Consider the following 23,535-nt stretch of genomic DNA (forward strand, 5'->3'; position numbering starts at 1 on the left):
ACACTGCACGCAGTTCTCTGTAATTTGAAGATTTCGTACTTACTGCGTCTGACCATTTGCCTTGCCAATTTGAGGAGTCAAATTTGGCACCCCATCCCTGACTGCTTGCGTCCGTTATGATTTGGACCTCTGGGGTTGTTTCCCAGGTTACGTGATTTAACAAGTTTTTTCTTACATTCCACCAGTTTAGATCTTATTTTAAGTGGTGTGGAATAAAAATTTTCCTGTCCAGTGAGGACTGTTTTCTGTCCCAATTTCTTAAGATCAAAGCCTGCATTGTTCTGGAGTGGGCTTGGGCCCAAGCCACCGTAGTGATACAGGATGTCATGGATCCCAGAATGCTCATGGCTTTTCTTATCGAGCACTTTTTCTGAGCCTGAAATTTTTGTACTCTCTCCTAAGCCACCAGCTTTTCTATGGGGAGGGGTAATGACTGGGTCACAGAGTCCAAAAGTACTCCCAGAAATTTTATTTGGGTGTTTGGAGTTAAACATGATTTTTTAATGTTTATTATCCAGCCCAGTTTTGACATTTCTTGTAAGACGTAGTCGGTTATATTGTGTGTCTGTTGATGAGTCTCCTACGATGAGAATTTTTTTTACTTTCTTTAGTCTGAGAAAAGCGGTCATTTCTACCACAATTTTCGCAAATACCCTGGGGGCGGAAGAGATGCCGAAGGGTAAAGCTGTAAACTGAAAATGGTTTATTACGCCTTTTTCGTCTTGCAGAGCGAACCTCAAGTAGGCCCAAGACTGTTGATGTATGGGGACGTGATAATACGCGTCTTTTAGGTCGATGGACGTCATGTATGAACCTTTTTTGATTAGTGGAATGAAAGAGGAAATGGACTCCATTTTGAATTTCTGGTATAATACGTGTTGATTTAATCCTTTTAGATTTATTATAGTACTGGAGTATCCGTCTGGTTTTTGGACCAGGAAAAAACTTGAGTAAAAACCCTTCCCTCTTTCTGGAGTGGGAACCTCCGTTATCACGCCTGCTGATTATAAATCTAGGACTCCCTGCCAGATTTTTTGCAATGTTTTGGGGTTGTGAGAAGTTAACTGAAACCTTTTTGGGGGGAATTAAGGGAAAGCTCTATACGATATCCGTTCTGGATTTACTTTATGACCCAAGGAGTCTGGGTCACTTCCTGCCAAGGTAACAGAAATTTCCTCAATCTGCCCCCTACTTTGGCGTCATTGTTTGTCGGTTTGTTTATTCCGGTGGTTGAGGAGGAACCCTCTGCCTTTGCCCCCTTTGGGATAACTCCACCGACCCGTTTTACCTTTGCCTCTATATGATTTAAACTGAGAGGAATAGGGACAAAAGTTTTTTTTTCTTTTTCTCTTCAGGAAAAAACTTTTTTGTGTCTGCTTCCTTTTCCATTATTGTGTCCAAAACAGGACCAAACACAAATTCGCCGGAGAAAGCAATAGATCAGAGTTTTGCTTTAGATGTTTTGTCTCCTCCCCAGGATTTAACCCATAAGGCGCGACTTGCAGCGTTAGATAGAGCTGCATCCTTGGCAGCAAAACGGACGGATTCTGCTGAGGTGTCCGCTAAAAAGGCAGTGGCAGACCTCAGTAGGGAATTGAACCAAAAATTTCCTCCCTAGGGGTTTTATTTTTTATGTGGTTTTCAAGCTCATTTAGCCAGATATACATAGTTCTGGCGACAGATGTGGCGGCAATGTTGGTCTTGATACCATACATAGAAGCCTCCCAACATTTGCATAGCAGGGCATCGGCTTTTCTTTCCATAGGATCGGACAATTAAGAGGAGTCCTCGAAGGGTAAGGAAGTCTTTTTTCCCACTTTAGCGACTTGTATGTCGATTTTTGGTGTCATTAAATATTTTTGTTTCTGTTGGGTCAAACAGTAACCTTTGTTTAAATTCCCTGGAGACTCCTAGTCTTTTTTCAGGATCACTCAATTTGTCTAAGATCATATCTCTAATGTTCTCGTTCACAGGGAAAACTTTAGATCTTTTTGCTCTGAGCCCCCTGAACCGATTTAGGTTTCTGGACATCCTCTATGCCCATAGTAGACCGTACAGCTGCCAATAGGTCGTCAATTTCTGCGGATGAGAAGAAAAAATTTCTATCATCCTCAACAATTTCACCTTCCGACAGACTGTCATCATCATCAATTGGTCTAGGTTCGGAAGGGCCAAAGTCCATGTCCTCTGCATCAGAGGAGGATGGAATAGAAATTTTAGTTTTTTTTGGCGGAGGAACGGAAACAGATTTAAAGGGAACCTGTCACCGGGATTTTGTGCATAGAGCTGAGGACATGGGCTGCTAGATGGCCGCTAGCACATCAGCAATGCCCAGTCCCCATAGCTCTGTGTGCTTTCATTGTGTAAAAAAAACGATTTGATACATATGCAAATTAACCTGAAATGAGTCCTGTCACTGACTCTTCTCATGTACAGGACTCATCTCAGGTTAATTTGCATATATATCAAATTGTTTTTTTTTTACACAATAAAAGCACAGAGAGCGATGGGGACTGGGTATTGCAGATGTGCTAGCGGCCATCTAGCAGCCCATGTCCTCAGCTCTATACCCAAAATCCTGGTGACAGGTTCCCTTTAAGAGAGGCTAGCGAGGATTTGATTTCACTTTGTATCATCGATTTAACCTCCATTAGGATGGACGGCTGTTCCTCTTTCACTATGGCATAAATACATGGCTGGCAGAGTTTTTTAGTATAACCTTCCTGATGCCTTTTAGCACAAGTAGCACAGCTTGTGTTTCTGGCTTTGATCTTTGCCTTTGCTCCCTATAAAAGAGGAGCAGCTATACATTAGCCCAGTATCTGCATATAAAAGACAGGATACATTTGTTTCATGTCCCCCAAAGGGTAACTCACAGTTGGAGAGGCCGAGGGGGGTTCCGCCTGATCCATGGTGCTTGCTGGGGTGTCCGGAGTAGACATGTTTTCCAACAGGGAGGACTCACAGTGGAGGCCGCATGATTTGAAAGTGCCGCTTTTCATCAGGCTGAGTGGCGTCTGACGTCATCACAGCGCGCCCGGCATGCGCACGCTCCACTGTCATCTAGCTCCGCCCCCATCCGAAAGTGTCCAAGTGTGCGGCCAGCGGCAATAGTGATGCCGGCGTGCAGCGCTGGATTGACGGTCAGCTTCCTCATATGGAAGGGAAGTAAGACGGGTTCTCTGTGGAGGGAAAGCAGGCCCCCAAGCTGAGGACGAGTTCCCTCCCGTTGCTCCACCTCTGCCCAGCATTGGAATGAACCGCAGGAGAGCCGAGGGAGTCTAGGATGATTTCTTCAGGTGTATACAGGTACCCATAACCATCCTAACGATACCTCCTGCCGAAGGTGCTCTGTGTAGGTGCTCCATAGGGACAGGAAAATACTGAGGGCGAGAGTGGGTGGTGGCCTTTTAAACTCTCTGTGTTCCTGCCCCTATAGAGGTCAAGGGTCATCTCTCCATGGTAGCAGTCATGGTGGATGATAAGGAAACAGCTATTTTTTGTTACATTGCCTCACAAAAAGTGTAATATAGAGCAACCAAAAATCATATGTACCCTAAAATAGTACCAACAAAACTGCCACATTATCCCGTAGTTTCCAAAATGGGGTCTTTTTTTTGGAGTTTCTACTTTAGGGGTGCATCAGGGGTCTTCAAATATAACAGCTTAAAATTATCCCAGTGAAATCTGCCTTCCAAAAACTATATGGCGTTCCTTTCCTTCTGCGCCCTGCCGTGTGCCCGTACAGCAGTTTACGACCACATATGGGGTGTTTCTGTAAACTACAGAATTAGGGCAATACATAGAGTTTTGTTTGGCTGTTAACCCTTGCTTTGTCAGCAGAAAAGAATGGATTCAAATGGGAAATCTGCCCAAAAAGTGATATTTCATCAATTTTTCATTATTTCTTGTGGAACACCTAAAGGGTTAACAAAATTTGTAAAATCAGTTTTGAATACCTTGAGGGGTGTAGTTTCTAAAATGGGGTCATTTTTGGGTGGTCTCTATTGTAAGTCTCACAAAGTGACTTCAGACCTGAACTTGTCCTTAAAAAGTGGGTTTTGGAAATGTCCTGAAAAATTTCAAGATTTGCTTCTAAGCCTTCTAACGTCCGCAAAAAATAAAATGGCATTCACAAAATGATCCAAACATGAAGTAGAGATATGGGGAATGTAAAGTAATAACTGTTTTTGTAGTTATTGCCATCTATTATAACAGTAGAGAAATAGAAATTTGCAAATTCTTCCACATTTTTGGTAAATTTTGTATTTTTTATAAATAAAAATGAAATGTTTTGACTCAATTTTACCACTGTCATGAAGTACAATATGTGACGAGAAAAAAAATCTCAAAATGGCCTGGATAAGTAAATGTGTTTTAAAGTTATTACCACATAAAGTGACACGTCAGATTTGCAAAAATCGGCCTGGGATTTAAGGTGAAAAGTGGCTCGGTAGTGAAGGGGTTAAACTGGCTTATCTGTGCACTTGGCAGTTGAAGACATCTGTGTTGGTCCCATGTTCAGATGTGTCTGTATTGTTGAAAAAATTATGATTAAATATATGCAAAAGAGCAGTTAGGAGCAATGGGGGAATTGTCGTTACTCCTAGAGGCTCATCTCACTCTGCCGCCTACTCTCAACATTCATTGACAGGGCCAGGCAGTGAAAATGTGATCCACTGTCAACGTGGAGAGTGTGCGGCAGTTGCAGAGAGAGCTGAGCATCTAGGAGTAATGGCAAAGCCCCTATTGTTCCTAGAGGCTAATTTGTATACATTTAAACATCATTTTTCTTAGCAATGTGGGCACATATGGGACCATAAGAAGTCATAATGCTAAACACAGACTAGTTACAACCGATTGTGTTTTCTGTGCACACAGGAAAGCCTATTTCAAGCCTAGAACTAGTGCAAGCACGTACAATAAAGAATTTTGTACAAACATACAGTGAGTTACAGAAGTATTTGAAACCCCCCTGCGATTTTGCAAGTTATCCCACTTAGGGTACTTTCACACTTGCGTTTTTCTTTTCCGGCATAGAGTTCCGTCCTATGGGCTCTATACTGGAAAAGAACTGATTAGTTTTATCCTTATGCATTCTGAATGGAGAGCATTCAGTTCAAGATACATCAGGATGTCTTCAGTTCAGTCTTTTTGACTCATCAGGAAAAAGATAAAACCGCAGTATGCTATGGTTTTATCTCCGGCCAAAAAGCTGAAGACATGCCTGAATGCCGATTCTGGCATTTTTTTCCCATAGGAATGTATTAGTGTCGGAACCGTCCTTCCGATCTGCGCATGCGCAGACCGAAAAAAGGGTGCTAAAAATAAATGCCGGATCCGTTTTTCAGGATGACGCCGGAAAAAGACAGATCCGGCATTTCAATGCATTTTTCTGACTGATCAGGCATTTTTCCGACTGATCAGGATCCTGATCAGTCTTACAAATGCCATCAGTTGGCATACGTTTTGCCGGATCTGGCATTCAGTTCCAGCGACGGAACTGCTTGCCGGATCACTCTGCCGCAAGTGTGAAAGTAGCCTTAGAAATCATGGAGGGGTCTAAAATTCACATTGTAGGTGCATTCCCACTCAGAGACAGAATAAAAAAATAAAAAAAACTGGAAATCACATTGTATGATTTTTTAAGAATGTATTTGTCTTCCACTGCTGAACATAAGTATTTGAACACCTGACAAAATCTGTGTTAATATTTGGTACAGAAGCCTTTGTTTGCAATTACAGAGGTCAAATGTTTCCTGTAGTTCTTGACCAGGTTTGCACACACTGCAACAGGGATTTTGGCCCACTCCTCCACACAGATCTCCTCTAGATTTGTCAGGTTTCGGGGCTGTCGCTGAGCAACACAGAGTTTCAGCTCCCTCCAAAGATGTTCTACTGGATTTAGGTCTGGAGACTAGCTAGGCCACTCCAGAACCTTGATATGCTTCTTACGGAGCCACTCCTTGGTTATCCTGGCTGTGTGCTTCGGGTCGTTGTCATGTTGGAAGACCCAGCCAAGACCCCTCTTCAATGCTCTGACTGAAGGAAGGAGGTTGTTGCTCAAAATCTCACAATAAATGGCCTTATTCATCCTCTCAATACAGTGCAGTCGTCCTGTCCCCTTTGCAGAAAAGCACCCCCAAAGCATGATGTTACCACCCCCATGCTTCACAGTAGGGATGGTGTTTTTGGGATGCAACTCATCCTTCTTTTTCCTCCAAACACGACGAGTGAAGTTTAGACTAAAAATTTCTACTTTAGTCTCATCTGTCCACATGACTATCTCCCATGTCTCCTCTGGATCATCCAGATGGTCATTGGCAAACTTCAGACGGTCCTGGACATGTCATGACTTGAGCAGGGGAACCTCCCGTGCAATGCATGATTTTAAACCATGACGGGGTAGTGTTCTAGTGACAGTGACCTTTGAAACTGTGGCCTCAGCTCTGTTCAGGTCATTGACCAGCTCCTCCTTTGTAGTTCTGGGTTGATTCCTCGCCTTTCTTATCATCAGTGATACCCCACGAGGTGAGATTTTGCATGGAGTCCCACTCCGAGGGAGACTGACATTCATCTTTAGCCTCTTTCATTTTCTAACAATTGCTCCAACAGTGGATCTATTTTCAACAAGCTGCTTGGCAATTGCCCTGTAGCCCTTTCCAACCTTGTAGAGGTCCACAATTTTGTCTCTGGTGTCTTTTGACATCTCTTTGGTCTTACCCATGGTAGTAGTGGGCGTCTGACTTACTGTGGGGTGGACAGGTAGCTCAGACAGGTGCTACTAAATTAGATTAATGAGTGGAGTCGAGGTGGACTTTTTAAAGGCACGGTAACAGGTCTTTGAGAGCCAGAATTCTGGTTTCTCCGGTGTTTAAATACTTATGTTCAGCAGTGCAAGACAAATAAAATTCTTTAAAAATCATACAATGTGATTTCCTGAATTTTATTTTTTTATTCTCTCAGAGTGGGAATGCACCTACAATGTGATTTTCAGACCCCTACATGATTTCTAAGTGGGAGAACTTGCAAAATCGCAGGGTGTTCAAATACTTCTGTTCCTCACTGAAGCAACTGCAACAGCTGTATTATATAGAGTCATGCACGTGTACCAAAGAGAAGTATACCGTAATTGATGTAATGGTACATGCTGTCAGCCTAGGACATTCCTTTCCCTTCATGCACCACTACCTTTCAATCCAGGAACAGAAGTAACACGGTTAGCCATAAAATTATTTTCATCTCAATAATTCTTTACAGCAGCTGGAGCATTTTCCGAAAAAAAATAAAGAAAGAAAAACTGCTTGCCCCTTCTCTCATCTCACATAAGGATTAGCTAAACTCCAGAAACACAAATGCTTTCCGTTAAACCAACCTGAAAGGAGGATTCCCAGTTTGAGCAATATTTGCCAGATTCCAGCAGCCGTGTATCTACATTGAACGAATGGACAGTGCTGCATGAGCCAATCCACCAGCTCTGATCCCACACAACTTTTTCTGAAAAAAAAAAGAAAAAACAAAAACACACAAAAATTAAGAGTATAAAAGAGGTCAGAACAAAACTAGAAAAAGAGAAAATAGAACAGATGGTTTTCCTGTTAGTCAAGTGTCAATTATTATGTGTTCTTGCATAGCAAGACCACATACTATTATCTCACATATATATTATTATTCTTATTCTTCTTATTCTTATTATAGCCAAATTTGCCACCCTAACTCCTCCCACAGTTTTTACACTACATAGACAAAAATTTACCAAAACGTGCAGATTGTACCCGATCGGATTGCTATTACTTTGTGGAGCGATCCCACCCCCGGGGCCCCCGTGGCGGGCCCCGGAAGCCCCCTTTTTTCCCATAGACTTTGACAGGGTAAATTTTCAAATCGCTCCCACTCGCCAGGCTTTGACGCTAAAGTCACCAAACTTGGGTCACTTAGTCATGGAGTCAACCCGAAAATTTTGGGCACATTTCGGGGACCCCAAAAAGTGGGCGGGGCCATACAGAACCAATCAAAATCTCCCCATTGACTTTAATGAGAACTTCAAATTGCTACTCCTCCCACATTTTTAGGAGTACAAATTCCAGACTTTGCAGACTTGGTCGGCACCCACCCGAGTACCTTGCTTTTGCTTTGTTACCCGATCCCACCCTCCGGGCCCCTGGGACAGGGCCCCCAAAATCCATGTTTTTCCCATTGACTTTGACAGGGACAATTTTCAAATCTCTCCCAGTCGCACAGATTTTAAACTAAAGTCACCAAACTTGGGTCACTTAGTCATGGGGTCAACCTGAAAATTTCTGTCACATTTTGGGGGACATTAAAAAGTGGGCGGAGCTACAAACCACCAATCAGATTTTCCCTATTGACTTCAATGAGAAACTTTTAAATTGCTGTCATTCTCACAGTATTTAAGCCAGAATACCCAAACTAGGCACCGTAGGTCATTGGGTGACTGGGGTAAAAAAAAATTAAAAAGTGGGCGGGGTCTACAACGGCCAATCAAATTTCAGCCATTTGTTTAAATGGGAAAAATTCAAACTGCCGCTGCTCTTAGACTGTTAATGGCAGGGTTCCCGAAACTTGGCACAGTTGGTCACTGGAGGACTGTGCCAATGTATATCTCATTTTGGGGACGCTAAAAAGTGGGCGGAGCCACAAACAACCAATCAGATTTTCCCTATTGACTTCAATAAGAAACCTTTAAACAGCTGTCATTCTCACAGCACCCAAACTCGGCAGGGTGGGTCAGTGTGAGACAAAGGTCAAAATTTATAAAAGTGGGCGGAGTCTACACTCCACCCAGTTACTCCGCCCACTCCAGTTGTAAGCTACTGGTGGAGGCAAGAACACATCACACAATTTCCCCAGAAATTGTACCTTTTCTAGTTATGTGTTCTTGCATAGCAAGACCACATACTATTATCTCACATATATATTATTATTATTATGTGTTCTTGCATAGCAAGACCACATACTATTATCTCACATATATATTATTATGTGTTCTTGCATAGCAAGACCACATACTATTATCTCACATATATATTATTATTATTATTATTATTATTATAGCCAAATTTGCCACCCTAACTCCTCCCACAGTTTTTACACTACATAGACAAAAATTTACCAAAACGTGCAGATTGTACCCGATCGGATTGCTATTACTTTGTGGAGCGATCCCACCCCCGGGGCCCCCGTGGCGGGCCCCGGAAGCCCCCTTTTTTCCCATAGACTTTGACAGGGTAAATTTTCAAATCGCTCCCACTCGCCAGGCTTTGACGCTAAAGTCACCAAACTTGGGTCACTTAGTCATGGAGTCAACCCGAAAATTTTGGGCACATTTCGGGGACCCCAAAAAGTGGGCGGGGCCATACAGAACCAATCAAAATCTCCCCATTGACTTTAATGAGAACTTCAAATTGCTACTCCTCCCACATTTTTAGGAGTACAAATTCCAGACTTTGCAGACTTGGTCGGCACCCACCCGAGTACCTTGCTTTTGCTTTGTTACCCGATCCCACCCTCCGGGCCCCTGGGACAGGGCCCCCAAAATCCATGTTTTTCCCATTGACTTTGACAGGGACAATTTTCAAATCGCTCCCAGTCGCACAGATTTTAAACTAAAGTCACCAAACTTGGGTCACTTAGTCATGGGGTCAACCTGAAAATTTCTGTCACATTTTGGGGGACATTAAAAAGTGGGCGGAGCTACAAACCACCAATCAGATTTTCCCTATTGACTTCAATGAGAAACTTTTAAATTGCTGTCATTCTCACAGTATTTAAGCCAGAATACCCAAACTAGGCACCGTAGGTCATTGGGTGACTGGGGTCAAAAAAAATTAAAAAGTGGGCGGGGTCTACAACGGCCAATCAAATTTCAGCCATTTGTTTAAATGGGAAAAATTCAAACTGCCGCTGCTCTTAGACTTTTAATGGCAGGGTTCCCGAAACTTGGCACAGTTGGTCACTGGAGGACTGTGCCAATGTATATCTCATTTTGGGGATGCTAAAAAGTGGGCGGAGCCACAAACAACCAATCAGATTTTCCCTATTGACTTCAATAAGAAACCTTTAAACAGCTGTCATTCTCACAGCACCCAAACTCGGCAGGGTGGGTCAGTGTGAGACAAAGGTCAAAATTTATAAAAGTGGGCGGAGTCTACACTCCACCCAGTTACTCCGCCCACTCCAGTTGTAAGCTACTGGTGGAGGCAAGAACACATCACACAATTTCCCCAGAAATTGTACCTTTTCTAGTTTTATATATTATTTTAATGTAAACTTATGTGAATGTCTGGAAATAATTTATAGTGAAACCGATTTTAAATTAGAGACAGAAATCAAAAAGAAATGTAAAAGCCTTGGCTTTCCTGATAGGGTAAAGAGCCTCTCACAGCATGATCAACCCTATTAAACAGGGCATATTGCCTGGTAGGGTTGATCAGGCTAATTGAATTGATATCCGTCTCATGGATATAGGATCTGCAGTGATACATTTATTTTTTTATATTTATGTAAATTAGGCAGCTCGAGCATAGAGGGGCTGGGGTAACTCTTGGAATACCACTAAAGCTATGCCCCTAGTGCTCAGTACACTCCCCCTCCCCTTTCCTTGACAGGGTTAATAGCACTCTCTAATGATGGCTGCGCTGGGAATAATCACTGGTTGTCCAGTGTGAATATGTTATGACGTACTCATTGTTGGGACTGTATATAACTAAATCATGCATTACCCTAGAAATGCCTGATTTTGCTAGTGCTCTGTCTTATATTTGCCTGCCTGCAATCATTGGCGGCAGCAGAGACAGCGCTGTACAGGGACAAGAGAACACAGACCTTATGATCCTCCTAGCAGCTGCGCTCCTCTCCTATGCGTGAAACTGCCTCAATGTCATTCCACCTGGAAGTGGAGGTGCCAGTTGCTTCACACACAGGAGAGGCGCACAGATGCTGGGAGGATCGCAAGGTAAGTATTCTCTTGTCCCCCATACACCGCTCTCTTCATAGCAGTAGTGGTGCTCAATGTGTTTCAGCCCAAATTCCAATGAGTACCTTTAGGATTTCACAGGGCATTTTTACGCATTTGGATTCCGTGAGGGGTATGGTGAGTTCATGTAAGATTTTATTTTTTGTGGAATATGAGACTTAGTAAGAAAATAATAATAATAATAATAATAATAATAATAATAATAATTTCCGCTAACTTGTGCCAAAAAAAAATAAAAAATCTTCTATGAACTCGCCATGCCCCTCAAAAGTGATCTTTAAAGCGCCGCAGCGATTTTACGGTGTTTTTGCAATGATCAGAAAAAATTCTGTCACTGCGGTGGGGCGGACTGAACGCAAGTGTGCGCACAAGATCAGGCCTGATCGGGCGAACACTGAGTTTTTTGTAGAGCCTATAGAACATGTCCTATTCTTGTCCGCAATTGCGGACATGAAAAGGCATTTTCTACATAGTTCTGGCAATGTGCGGATCCGCAAAACACATACGGACGTCTGAATGGAGCCTTACAGTGGGGTGATCAGAGAGTCTATATGGGGTGATCAGTGGTTAATAAGGGGTTAATAAGTGATAGGGGGGGGGGGGGTGTAGGGTAGTGTGGTGCTTGGTGCTACTTACTGAGCTGCCCGTGTCCTCTGGTGGTCGATCTAAGCAAAAGCAAAAGGGACGACCAGAGGACCAGGTAGCAGGTATATTAGACGCTGTTAAAAAAAAATAAAAAAATCGCATCTACAGCCTGCCAGCGAATGATCGCTGCTGGCAGGCTGTAGATCAACTTCTCAGCTGCGTGTTGCTGTGAACGCGCGCGCATGCGCATGTTCGCGCGAAATCTCGGCTCTCGCAAGATGATGCATCGATGCGTCCAGGAGGAATAACCCGGCCGCCCGCAGGACGCATCCCTGCGTTAGGTGGTCGGGAGGAGGTTAAGGATAGGTTATCAATATCAGATTGGTGTGTGGCTGACTCCTAGCACCCTCGTTGATCAGCTGTTTGAAGAGACCACAGCACTCGTACTAGCGCTGCCTTCTCTTCACTGTTTACCTGCTCTCCATCGCAATTGCAGCAGTGAGCAGCGTAATTACAGCTCAGCCATCCCATTCACTCCAATAGGACTGCTCCTTCCTGTTCAAGTGAATAGAAAGCAGCAGTCCCATTGAAGTGAATGGGATGGCAGAGTTATAAATCACACCTTGCGACGGCGAGCAGGTAAACAGTGAAGAGAACACAGCAATCTTATGAGTGCTGCGTTCTCTCAAACAGGTGATCTGTGGGGGTGTTGGGAGTCGCCCCCGCTGATCTGATATTGATGAACTATCCTGAGGATAGGTCATTAATATACAAAAAAGCAGACAACCCCTTTAATTTCCTCCTGATCCCTTCTATTTATCAACTTGCAGACAGACGCTGGGGGGGGTTGCGCTTTAATAAGAGGGTGTTGTAAATAGTACCATGCCTTCAACTGCAGACAGTGCAGTGGGGAGGGCTAGGCAAATCTGAGTGTTGTGAGTAACAGAAGGGGGGAAATGGGACACTGGAAATTCCTCTACACATTTGTCACAAATTTGATTGCAATATGAGACAAGGTAGGATCAAGGCAAATTATATTAAACGGGTTGTCTGAGATTAGAAAAAAAGGGTTCTCCTTTTTTTTTTTACCCAGAACATTGTCACTCTGGTCAGTGGGTGGGCTGTGTCTGAAAGCGTAGCTCAGCCCGTTTAACTTCATTGCTGATTAGCTGCAATTCCAAAAACAATTATAGATGAGGGTACATGGAAAGAAACTTAGTAAAACTGTCCTTGTAAGTCATAAAAAATTTAATCTTACATGATATTTTTTAGGCAGTTTTCCATTACCGTACACGTGTTGTTTCATATATCCTAATAAAGTTATTACAAGGAATTTTATATAGGTACGCATGAATGAATCTAAGTGGTTTGCCTTTGAATGGGTCTATAGGGTGAGATGTGAACATCTTCAAGAAAATCTGCCTTGAAAGGCAAGGCATATTATCAGTTCCCCAAGGGATCAGGTTACATGCTGCTTTTAGGCATATGGACAGGGGCGGGGGAGGAGAAGTGAGCCACTAGGGAGAGACAGACACTGCTGATGATGGTTACAGTATCTCACCTCACTGCTTATACTGCTGTATAATATCTTATAATATATATTATATACACACGCATACATAAATATACCGATCCTGAGCAGGGGGTGAAAAGGCCTGTCTTTACTGTATATATAATATATACAGTGCCTTGCAAAAGTATTCACCCCCCCCCCCCCCCCCACCTTGACTCACAACCTGGAATTAACATGGATTGTTTGAGGATTTGCATCATTTAATTTACAGAACATGCCCGCAACTTAGAAGATATATATATATTTTTTTTTATTGTGAAGCAAACAACAAATAGGACAAAATAACAGAAAAGGTCAATGTGCTTTACTATTCACCCCCCTAAAGTCAATACTTTGTAGAGCCACCTTTTGCGGCAATCACAGCTCAAGTCGCTTTGGATAAGTCTCTATGAGCTTGCCACATCTTACCACTGGGATTTTTTCCCATTCCTCCTTCCAAAACTGCTCCAGCTCCTTCAAGTTGGATGGTTTGCGTTTGTGAACAGCAATCTTTAAGCCTGACCACAGATGTTCTATTGGATTGAGATCTGGGCTTTGACTAGGCCATTCAAACACATTAACATGTTTCCCCTTAAACTACTCAAGTGTTGCTTTAGCAGTGTGTTTGGGGTCATTGTCCTGCTGGAAGGTGAACCTCCGTCCTAGCCTCAAATCACGCACAAAGTGGTACAGGTTTTGCACAAGAATATCTGTATTTAGCACCATCCATCTTTGCCTCAACTCTGACCAGTTTCCCAGTCCCGGCTGATGAAAAACATCCCCACAGCATCATGCTGCCACCATTACATTTCACTGTTTGGATGGTGTTCTTTGGGTGATGTGATGTGTTGGGTTTGCGACAGACATAGCGCTTTCTTTGATGGCCGAAAAGTTAAATTTTAGTCTCATCAGACCAGAGCACCTTCCTCCATACATTTTGGGAGTCTCCCCCATGCCTCTTCGCAAACTCACAACGTGCCTTTTTGTTTTTAGCTGAAAGTAATGGCTTTCTGCTGGCCACTCTGCCATAAAGCCCATAAAGCCCAACTCTATGGAGGCTTATTGTCGTCCTATGTACAGATACTCCAGTCTCTGCTGTGGAACTCTGCAGCTCCTCCAGGAATACCTTAGGTCTCTGTGCTGCCTCTCAGATTAATGCCCTCCTTGCCCCGGTCTGTGAGTTTTGGTGGGCGGACGTCTCTTGGCAGGTTTGCTGTTGTGCCATGTTTTTTCCATTTGGTTATGATAGATTTGATGGTGCTCCTGGGGATCATCAAAGATTTGGATATTTTTTTTATAACCTAACCCTGACTTATACTTCCTTGGTCTTCATGGTAGTGTTTGGTTAGTGATGCCTCTTGCTTAGGTGCAGCCTCTGGGGCCTTTCAAAAAAGGTGTGTATATGTAATGACAGATCATGTGACCCTTAGATTGCACACAGGTGGACATCATTTCACGAATTATGCGACTTCTGAAGGTAATTTGTTGCACCAGAGCTTTTTATGGGCTTCCTAACAAAGGGGGTGAATACATACGCATATGCCAATTTTCTGTTTTCTATTCTATTCTCATTTCACTTCACCAACTTAGACCATTGTGTTCTGATCCATCACATAAAATTCAGATTAACAAAACATTGAACTTAAAGAGGACCTTTCACCAGAATAAAACTTCTAAAGTAACTATACAGGCATGTAGAGCGGCGCCCAGGGACCCCCCTGCACTTACTGTTATACCCGGGCGCCGCTCCGTTCTCCCGTCATTGCCTCCGGTATCTTTACAGTTAGGCTCCACCCAGCGGAACCTGCCGGCATCTCCTTCTCCCATGCTGCAGCGCTGGCCAATCACAGCGCTCAGCTCATAGCCCGACGGCAGGTTCCCCTGGGTGGAGCCTAACTGTAAAGATACCGGAGGCAATAACGGGAGAACGGAGCGGCGCCCGGGTATAACAGTAAGTGCAGGGGGGTCCCTGGGCCCCGCTCTACATGCCTGTATAGTTACTTTAGAAGTTTTATTCTGGTGAAAGGTCCTCTTTAAGGCTGTAATGTACCAAAATACGAAAGAAGTCAAGGGGGGGTGAATACTTTTGCAAGGCACTGTATATACACGTAAAGACTATGTGATACCACATTGTTCAATTTTTATATGCATGATCAATACTTTTTTCAGCAATAGGTAACTTACCGACAAATACAAGTAAGATACATGCGATCCCTGATAAGAGCAGGAGACTGAATTCTTACTGCATTCCTCAAAGCTCTCCCAGCACATGTTACGCTCTCCCCGTATGACTGAAAAAGAAAATGAGCGCTAATTAAAGTCAAATTCATTTTCTTCTTTTTTCAATTTATAGTTACTTTTCTATAAATATTCTTTTCACCTAAATAAAAGAAAAATCTGATGAATAATGCAAACCAGGATGAAAACTGGGGTGCTTGACAACTTCCAAGTTGCTTCTCCTTCCTCTCTGAAATTTGAGGCAGGCTGGTTGAAACCGATATCCTGCCTAACAACTTCTTAATTAAGTAGTTAGGCATGGCTCTTAATCTCCTCCTAATGTTAGCTAGAGGCAGGCAACATTTTTATCATTTAAAAGGCGTTTTCCAGAACTAGAAAATGTATAACCTATTCTTAAAATATGTCATCAATTTAGGATTGTGGGGTCTGACTTCCTCACAACTAAGAGGAGCTCAGTCCCTTTCAAATAAATGTGAGTAAGCTGCAATACCACTACTAAAAAGGAGCTGTGCCAGTTTAATAATGAACAGGCAGAAGTGCTTGGTGTTCAGCAGGAGTGCTGAGAGTCAGACCCCCAAGCATATTAAATTGATGGCTTCTCCTATGGAAAAATCTCTAATTCTATGACTACAAAGGGGCTTATGAGCTCTGTATGCACATTGTGTTAGACCTAAAATCATATAGTGCTAAAGGGAATCTGTCACCTCCAAAAACCATCCCAAGCAGCGTGTTTTCGACGATAATTTTCTTCCTGAAGGCTGATGCGGCTAAAGCTCAGAAAACTTTCTTTTATCCCCTGCCGGCGCGCTTCTCTAGTCATGCTTGAAGTCAAGGGGGCAGCAGCCTCCTTGCTTAAAGTCAAGATAACCAAGCCCCCTTTCCTGCCCCTTCGCTGTGACTCGAATTCGAATGAAGAAGTAGTGTGAATTAGTGAAAACCACTCCATTCACTTATGTAGCACTGTTGGATATGGCCGATCACTCTACTTGTCAGTCCCATGACATTCAGACAGTGAATTAGGCACTGGTCATGCATGGGTACACAGGGGACTCGGTGACGCGTTGTTATGACTGGTGAAGGTTCCCACAATGGGACCCCCAGGGATTACATATGTATCATAATGTTCATGGACAAACGCCATATGATTTTAGGTTCATATTACTTTTCCGCTTATAAAGAAAGGGGTAAGACAAGAGGTGGGCATTTTTAAGTATAAACAATGGTAAGGAGTTAATAGGCAAGGTGTAAGAGAAGAGGTGGTCACTTCTAGGTACAGACGATGGTAAAGAGATAAACTAATACTTCATAGATTTTAAGAACATTCTTGCCTGACATTTCCTGGAGCAATTTTTAAATTATGCACATTCAATACAGCAAATAAGAGTTTGTCATACCTCTAGTCACCCCTAGCATAACTGCAGGATAAACCGTAAAAACGGCACAAGTAGTGGGAAGTCTGTGACTGCTTGTGACTTATTAATATACATTCCATATTTCAGAAACAGTGGAATATGTTAGAAGGCATAAATAACTCAATGACCAGCCAGGGAAGAAAGCTGCAAGGCCTGGCTTTTCAAGATTATCAAGACATTTTGCACTTAAATTCAAGCCATGTAAGGGTACTTTCACACTAGCGTTTTTCTTTTCCGGCGCTGAGTTCCGTCCTAGGGGCTCAAATCCGGAAAATAACTGATCAGTTTTATCCTAATGCATTCTGAATGGAGAGTCCGTCCCTCAGGATGCATCAGGATGTCTTCTGTTCAGTCTTTTTGACTGATCAGGCTTTTCAGAAAAACGTAGCATGCAGTATTTTTACCTCCGGCCAAAAATCCTGAACACTTTGACTGAACGCCTGATCAGGCTTTTTTTTCCATTGACTTGCATTAACGCCGGATCCGGCGCCGTGTGTTCAGTCAAAACGGATCCGGCTTTTGCATGTTAAACCCGAAAAATAGGAAAGAAAAAGTTAAAGTCCATAAATGGCGGATCAGTTTTTTCCAATGCATTTTTCCATTGTGATCGAAAGCCTGATCAGGATTCAAATGTAATCAGTTTTCACACGTTTTTCCGGATCCGGCGGGCAGTTCCGGTGTCGGAATTGAACGCCGGATTCAAACAACGCTAGTGTGAAAGTAGCCTAAGTGATAACAGCCACTAGTCCTGATAACTGATGTGACTAGAAACAAATGCTCATCTTGTAGGAAATCTTTGCATTTGAGAAAAAAAATGTAGAGTATAATTAATAGTATAAACATATTAAAATATATTTTAATATAAAATATATTTTAATATGTTTATACTATTAATGATATGAGTGTTGCAGGACTTGATATGGAATATAACTAGGTCCCTATACCGGGTTTTCCGAATGTTCCAATTAAAGCAGTCCCACCTGAGTTGGCCTCCTGGGAGGATACAAAAAGTCGTTCAGAGCTCACTGTCTCCACTACTGAGGAAGGGGTGTATACCCTGAAACGCGTTTGGGCAAGTTGGGACAGTGAGCCTTTTCCCCCAAGTACTACAAGTGACCGCAAAGTGATTACGTCGGTCGGGGTGATCTGCATAGCCAGTCCGGTACAGAGGTGTGTTCGTTAAGCGCTACAGAAATACGCTACAACAACCCCAGCTGGTGAGTCACGTGAGACGTCACGTTCAGACTCTACATCACGTGGGACGCTGCGTCAGCTGTACTCGGCCGCTACCTCGAGTCTCCATGTGAGCGGAGTGGATACAGATGTTAAGAGATCTCGGCTGCTACTGTGTCATTAGATCCGAAGAGCAACTCTGTTTAGGACTTTACAGAAGTATTGCTTGATTCTGGATGTTTCAAACTGGACAGTGTTGACATCTTGCACCTCCTTTTGATACACTTGAAGTACACATCTTGGGAACGGCATTTAGGCCATTCTTACCTGTTGAGACTGATTATAAGTTGGATAGTGTCTCATGGACCCTTGAAATATCATCAGTTATTCAGGACCCTGCCTTCATTGTGATATTATATTTTATTATATCTTATTGTATTGTTATTATGTTTTTATGTATGATGATCTGATGCAATATTAAATTTGTACCGTCAATTATCGTTTCCTGTTCCCTTATACGGAGTGCCCCTCATTTTTTTACATCAAAAGTAGGAATAGGCTAGTTAGGTTTAGCTGACATTAGTACATCGCCTTAATAGGGTTAATTCTGGTGACAGAAACCCTTTAAGGACCAGTTCAGGTCTAAAGTCACTTTTTGGGGCTTACATAGTGAAAACCCCCCGATAAATGACCCCATTGTAGAAACTACACCCCTCAAGTTACTCAAAACTGATTTTACAAACTTTGTTAACCCTTTAGGTGAAGGAAATAGGAGATTAAATTTAAACATTTTACTTTGTCAGATTTTCCATTTTAATCCATTTTTTTCGTTAACACATTGAGGGTTAACAGCCAAACAAAACTGAATATTTAGTACCCCATTTCTGCGGTTTACAGAAACACTCCACATGTGGTTGTAAACGAATGTAAGGGCACATGGCCGGGGTGCAGAAGAAAAGGAGGGCTGTGTAAGGGCACACGGCCAAAAGCTGACTGATAAACTGTGTCAGAAAAACCTCATAGTAGTTTCTCATGTAGTAAGTATTCCTATACAGCAGAATTATCATATTATATTTAACTGCAGGTTAACATGCAGCTCTATAGTGTAGTGGTTAAGGTTCTTGGCTCTAATGTAGAAGGCTGTGAGTTCAAATCCCGGCAGAAACATTTTAGAAATGAAGGCTATATTAAATGTTTATATATTTTTATTTATTTTTTGTAATTGTAAAAAAATGTAAGGCACAAAACAAATGGGGTAATTACTACACATTAAACGCATACTTCTGATATACACTCACCTAAAGAATTATTAGGAACACCATACTAATACGGTGTTGGACCCCCTTTTGCCTTCAGAACTGCCTTAATGCTACGTGGCATTCATTCAACAAGGCGCTGATGGCATTCTTTAGAAATGTTGGCCCATATTCATAGGATGGCATCTTGCAGTTGATGGAGATTTGAGGGATGCACATCCAGGGCACGAAGCTCCCGTTCCACCACATCCCAAAGATGCTCTATTGGGTTGAGATCTGGTGACTGTGGGGGCCCTTTTAGTACAGTGAACTCATTGTCATGTTCAAAAAACCAATTTGAAATGATTCGAGCTTTGTGACATGGTGCATTATCCTGCTGGAAGTAGCCATCAGAGGATGGGTACATGGTGGTCATGAAGGGATGGTCATGGTCAGAAACAATGCTCAGGTAGCCCGTGGCATTTAAACAATGGCCAATTGGCAGTAAGGGGCCTAAAGTGTGCCCAGAAAACATCCCCCACACCATTACACCACCACCACCAGCCTGCACAGTGGTAACAAGGCATGATGGATACATGTTCTCATTCTGTTTACACCAAATTCGGACTCTACCATTTGAATGTCTCAACAGAAATCGAGACTCTTCAGACCAGGCAACATTTTTCCAATCTTCAACAGTCCAATTTTGGTAAGCTTGTGCAAATTGTAGCCTCTTTTTCCTATTTGTAGTGGAGATTGTCTTGACCAGGACCACAACCCTACATGCATTGAAGCAACTGCCATGTGATTGGTTGACTAGATAATCGCATTAATGAGAAATAGAACAGGTGTTCCTAATAATTCTTTAGGTGAGTGTATATGAATGCATAATATGTGGGAAACTACTACTGATGTTTTTAGCCATAATATATTTACTTATATTATATATTCTAAATATATAATAATATATGTAAATATATTATGGCTAAAAACATATATATACTGTAGCTAAGACATCTTCCTAATTTGGACCGGCAGTGAAGCTCAACTGCTGGCATTTCAAACATTTTTAAAAGACTTTGATAGCAATTTACAATTTACATTGGTATACTCGAGCAATGAGGTGAAATTTCTAGATACCAAAGTTGTATTTAGTAATGGGTCATTGCATACTGAACTATTCATTAAACCTACGGATAAAAACAGTTTTCTATGCTTTAATAGCTCTCATCCTAGGAAGCCGATTAGATCACTTCCTTACTCACAGTTCTTGAGAGCTAAACGCATAGTAACAGATCAGGATAAACTTGATGAGACCCTAGATGTTATGACTAACAAGTTTCTGGAAAATGGTTATTCACACCAACTTCTTATTGAGCATAAGGACAACATATGACAATTTGATAGGCAGAACACATTGATGAATCAGGGTCCTAAGCAGAAACGCGGTAGGATCCCATTTGTCTCTACATACAATGAAATCAGTTCTAGTATCAACAAAATTATTAAGAGACATTGGGGTATACTGGGCGGCTGCGATGGGGATATTTCAGAATTCCAATGTCCCCCACTATTCTCGTAACAATGGTCGAAGAATCTGCAAGACCAACTTGTAAAGGCAGACATTGGATCAAAAGGAACAATGAGACCGACTACTTTGACACAACTTGGACTGGGATGTTTCCCATGTTTAAGTTGTGTCAACTGTAGGTATATATGCAAGTGCAAAACATTTATTCACCCCATCACTTGGACCTCTTTTGATATTAAATTCCATTTGACATGTACTTCAAGTTGTGTGATCTATGTATTGTCCTGTCCCTGTAATGTGTTGTACGTAGGTGAAACCTCTACGGAACTGAAAACCCGGCTTAATAAATCATAGATATACTATAAGGAAAAACGTGCAGATCTACCTGTGTCCAAACACTTTATGGAGCTTGGACACACAGAACGGGATTTAAAATGCTGGGTTATCGACCATATACCTCCTCCTAGGAGAGGGGGAGATAGACTAAAATTATTAAAACGGAGAGAGCTACAATGGATACATACATTAGACTGTTTGAAACCTAAAGGTATTTTCTATTTCTCTATAGTACACTATTGAATGAGAGGAGATCAAGGACTTTGGACCAACATAACAGTCGGGAATAAGTGACACTTTGATATACCCATCGAACCACCGCTTTATCCCTATCCAGATTGCACCATGTATAATTTTCTCTGCCCATGCCTCTGTTTGACGGATTTTTCCTATATACCCCATAAGCCAGATAGAGAAGAGATCCCTCTTGGGCTGTGTGGTGTGATAACGGACCACTGGTTAGACCTGATGGCTGTCCGTATTGATATGCGGTATTCCACAAGTCATTTTCCGGTGGGGAAGGTGGATAATCCTGTACAAAGGACGATCCCCTCCCACCGTACACACTTTGCCCTTGTTTAGTATAATGGCTGTGTATCTGGGGTTTGTGTCTGAAAAGATGGCAAGATTGCCATGAATGTAGATGGCACCTTAATCCCGACCATAATTATGGCATGCGCAGACCGCCTGTCCGGTCTATTACCTGTTTAAAGATGGCTATCGCGGTGCGGAGTCCCAGTGCGCATGCGCCGGATATTTAGCGCATGTGCAATGGGTTTTGCAAGCACACAATCAATGGTGGCAACCTGGAGCAGGCGCAATGCGGTTTGGATAATGCTAAGAAGAATCCATGTGGATTTGTATGTATATACCCGATCGGTATTGTTTTGTCCATCCCCCCGATCTCTTCTCCCTCATTACACATGATGTGATACACCTGACCTAGGAACTTTGGAACAGGTTGTAGTTTATATTGCACTCGCACTTTATGTATTGATATGATGACACTACATTGCTCTCTATGGGCATACTTCAATACATTATGATGTTATCTGTATAAATTTATGCACCAATTACTTTATATTTCAACACTCTTGTGTTTGTTTTTGTATCCACGAATGTCCTGTATCACATGATCTGTATCACATGATCTTGTAATTAAATTGACTTCACTTCCTGTTGGGTATATATATCTCACAGTATGCACTTGTTCTTTGCTTGAGAAAGGCTCTAGTTCAGAGCCGAAACATTGCATCACATGGGTGAATATATATATATATATATAGTCAAAAAAGTGGGCAGCACTCCATGAGATAAAAAAGTACAAAAATATTTATTTACCCAGACAGGACATGCGACGTTTCGGCTCTATGCTGGAGCCTTTCTCAAGCTTTTATACATTGGATTTGCTTGATCCTAACTGGGCCGCACCCCCCTGTTTTCTCAATAGACGGTGCTGCCACTTTTCATATATATACTGTATGTATTTCATTTAAATTTAGCCACTATTTCTGAAATGTTTCTGCCAGGATTTGAACTCACAACCTTCTACATTAGAGGCAAGAGCCTTAACCACTACACTATAGAGCTGCATGTTAACCTGCAGTTAAATATAAAATGATACTTCTGCTATATAGGAATACTTACTACATTATAAACTAATATGAGGTTTTTCTGACACAGTTTATAATTCAGCTTTATAGCTGAGTGGTTAAGGTTCTTGCCTCTAATGTAGAAGGTTATGAGTCCAAACCCTGCAGAAAATGTTCTGCCAGGAATAGAGGCTAAATTAGATTTAAATACACTGGGTGGCCCCAAGCACTGACTCCATTTATGTACATGGCTATATATGGAGTCAGAGCAGGGACTCCTAAGAGCGGATTCCCACTGGGGGATTCCCCCACTGTACAGCAATCTTCTGCATAGACCTCAGTGGGCCCCAGCACCCTCCCCTCTTCAGAGCAGGGGGTGCCTGGTTTAATGTTCGGGTTCTCCCTTTGACTTCCATTGTGCTCGGGTGCTCTGTACCCGAGCATCCCAATGTGTTCTACTCGAGCATCAGAGCACCCGAACAATTTGGTGCTCGATCAACACTAGGCTATGCCTGGTTTTCATTTTTGTTTTTACACATTTTATGTGTTTTATTTTAGGAATTTTTTTTTTTTTACTTCAAACTTTTTTTAAACTTTTTATTTTTATATAAACAATATTTAATAAATAATCTGGCCATCTAAATGTGCTGCTGATTAACCTGAACAATCTGCTGCTCGCTGGTGGAGGCAACTGCTGCATTTAAATGCAGTGATCTCCTCCAGAGTATGGGAAGGAGTGATCGCTTATGCCATCGCTCTTCCCCATGCTGACGTGTTGTTTGCCAAAAGCAGTTCGTGTTTACACATTACGATCTGCAGCCAGCAAATGACGATTTTTTTGTACGCAAAAACAAACAATCAAATTATTAATCAATGGTACATTTA

General features: G+C 42.3%; 1 protein-coding gene across 1 annotated transcript in view; it reads right to left on the reverse strand.

The window, feature by feature from the left end:
* RAPGEF5 (Rap guanine nucleotide exchange factor 5) overlaps positions 1-23,535 on the reverse strand; it is a 344,961-nt gene that overhangs the window by 231,100 nt on the left and 90,326 nt on the right. The window contains exons 3-4 of the mRNA XM_044292732.1: positions 15,318-15,424; positions 7,376-7,497 (exon numbers count right to left, since the gene is read on the reverse strand). Coding sequence (XP_044148667.1) covers positions 7,376-7,497; positions 15,318-15,424 — 229 coding nt within the window. The remainder of the gene's footprint in view (positions 1-7,375; positions 7,498-15,317; positions 15,425-23,535) is intronic.

Source organism: Bufo gargarizans, chromosome 5, assembly GCF_014858855.1.
Source record: "Bufo gargarizans isolate SCDJY-AF-19 chromosome 5, ASM1485885v1, whole genome shotgun sequence".
Taxonomy (NCBI): Eukaryota; Metazoa; Chordata; class Amphibia; order Anura; family Bufonidae; genus Bufo; species Bufo gargarizans.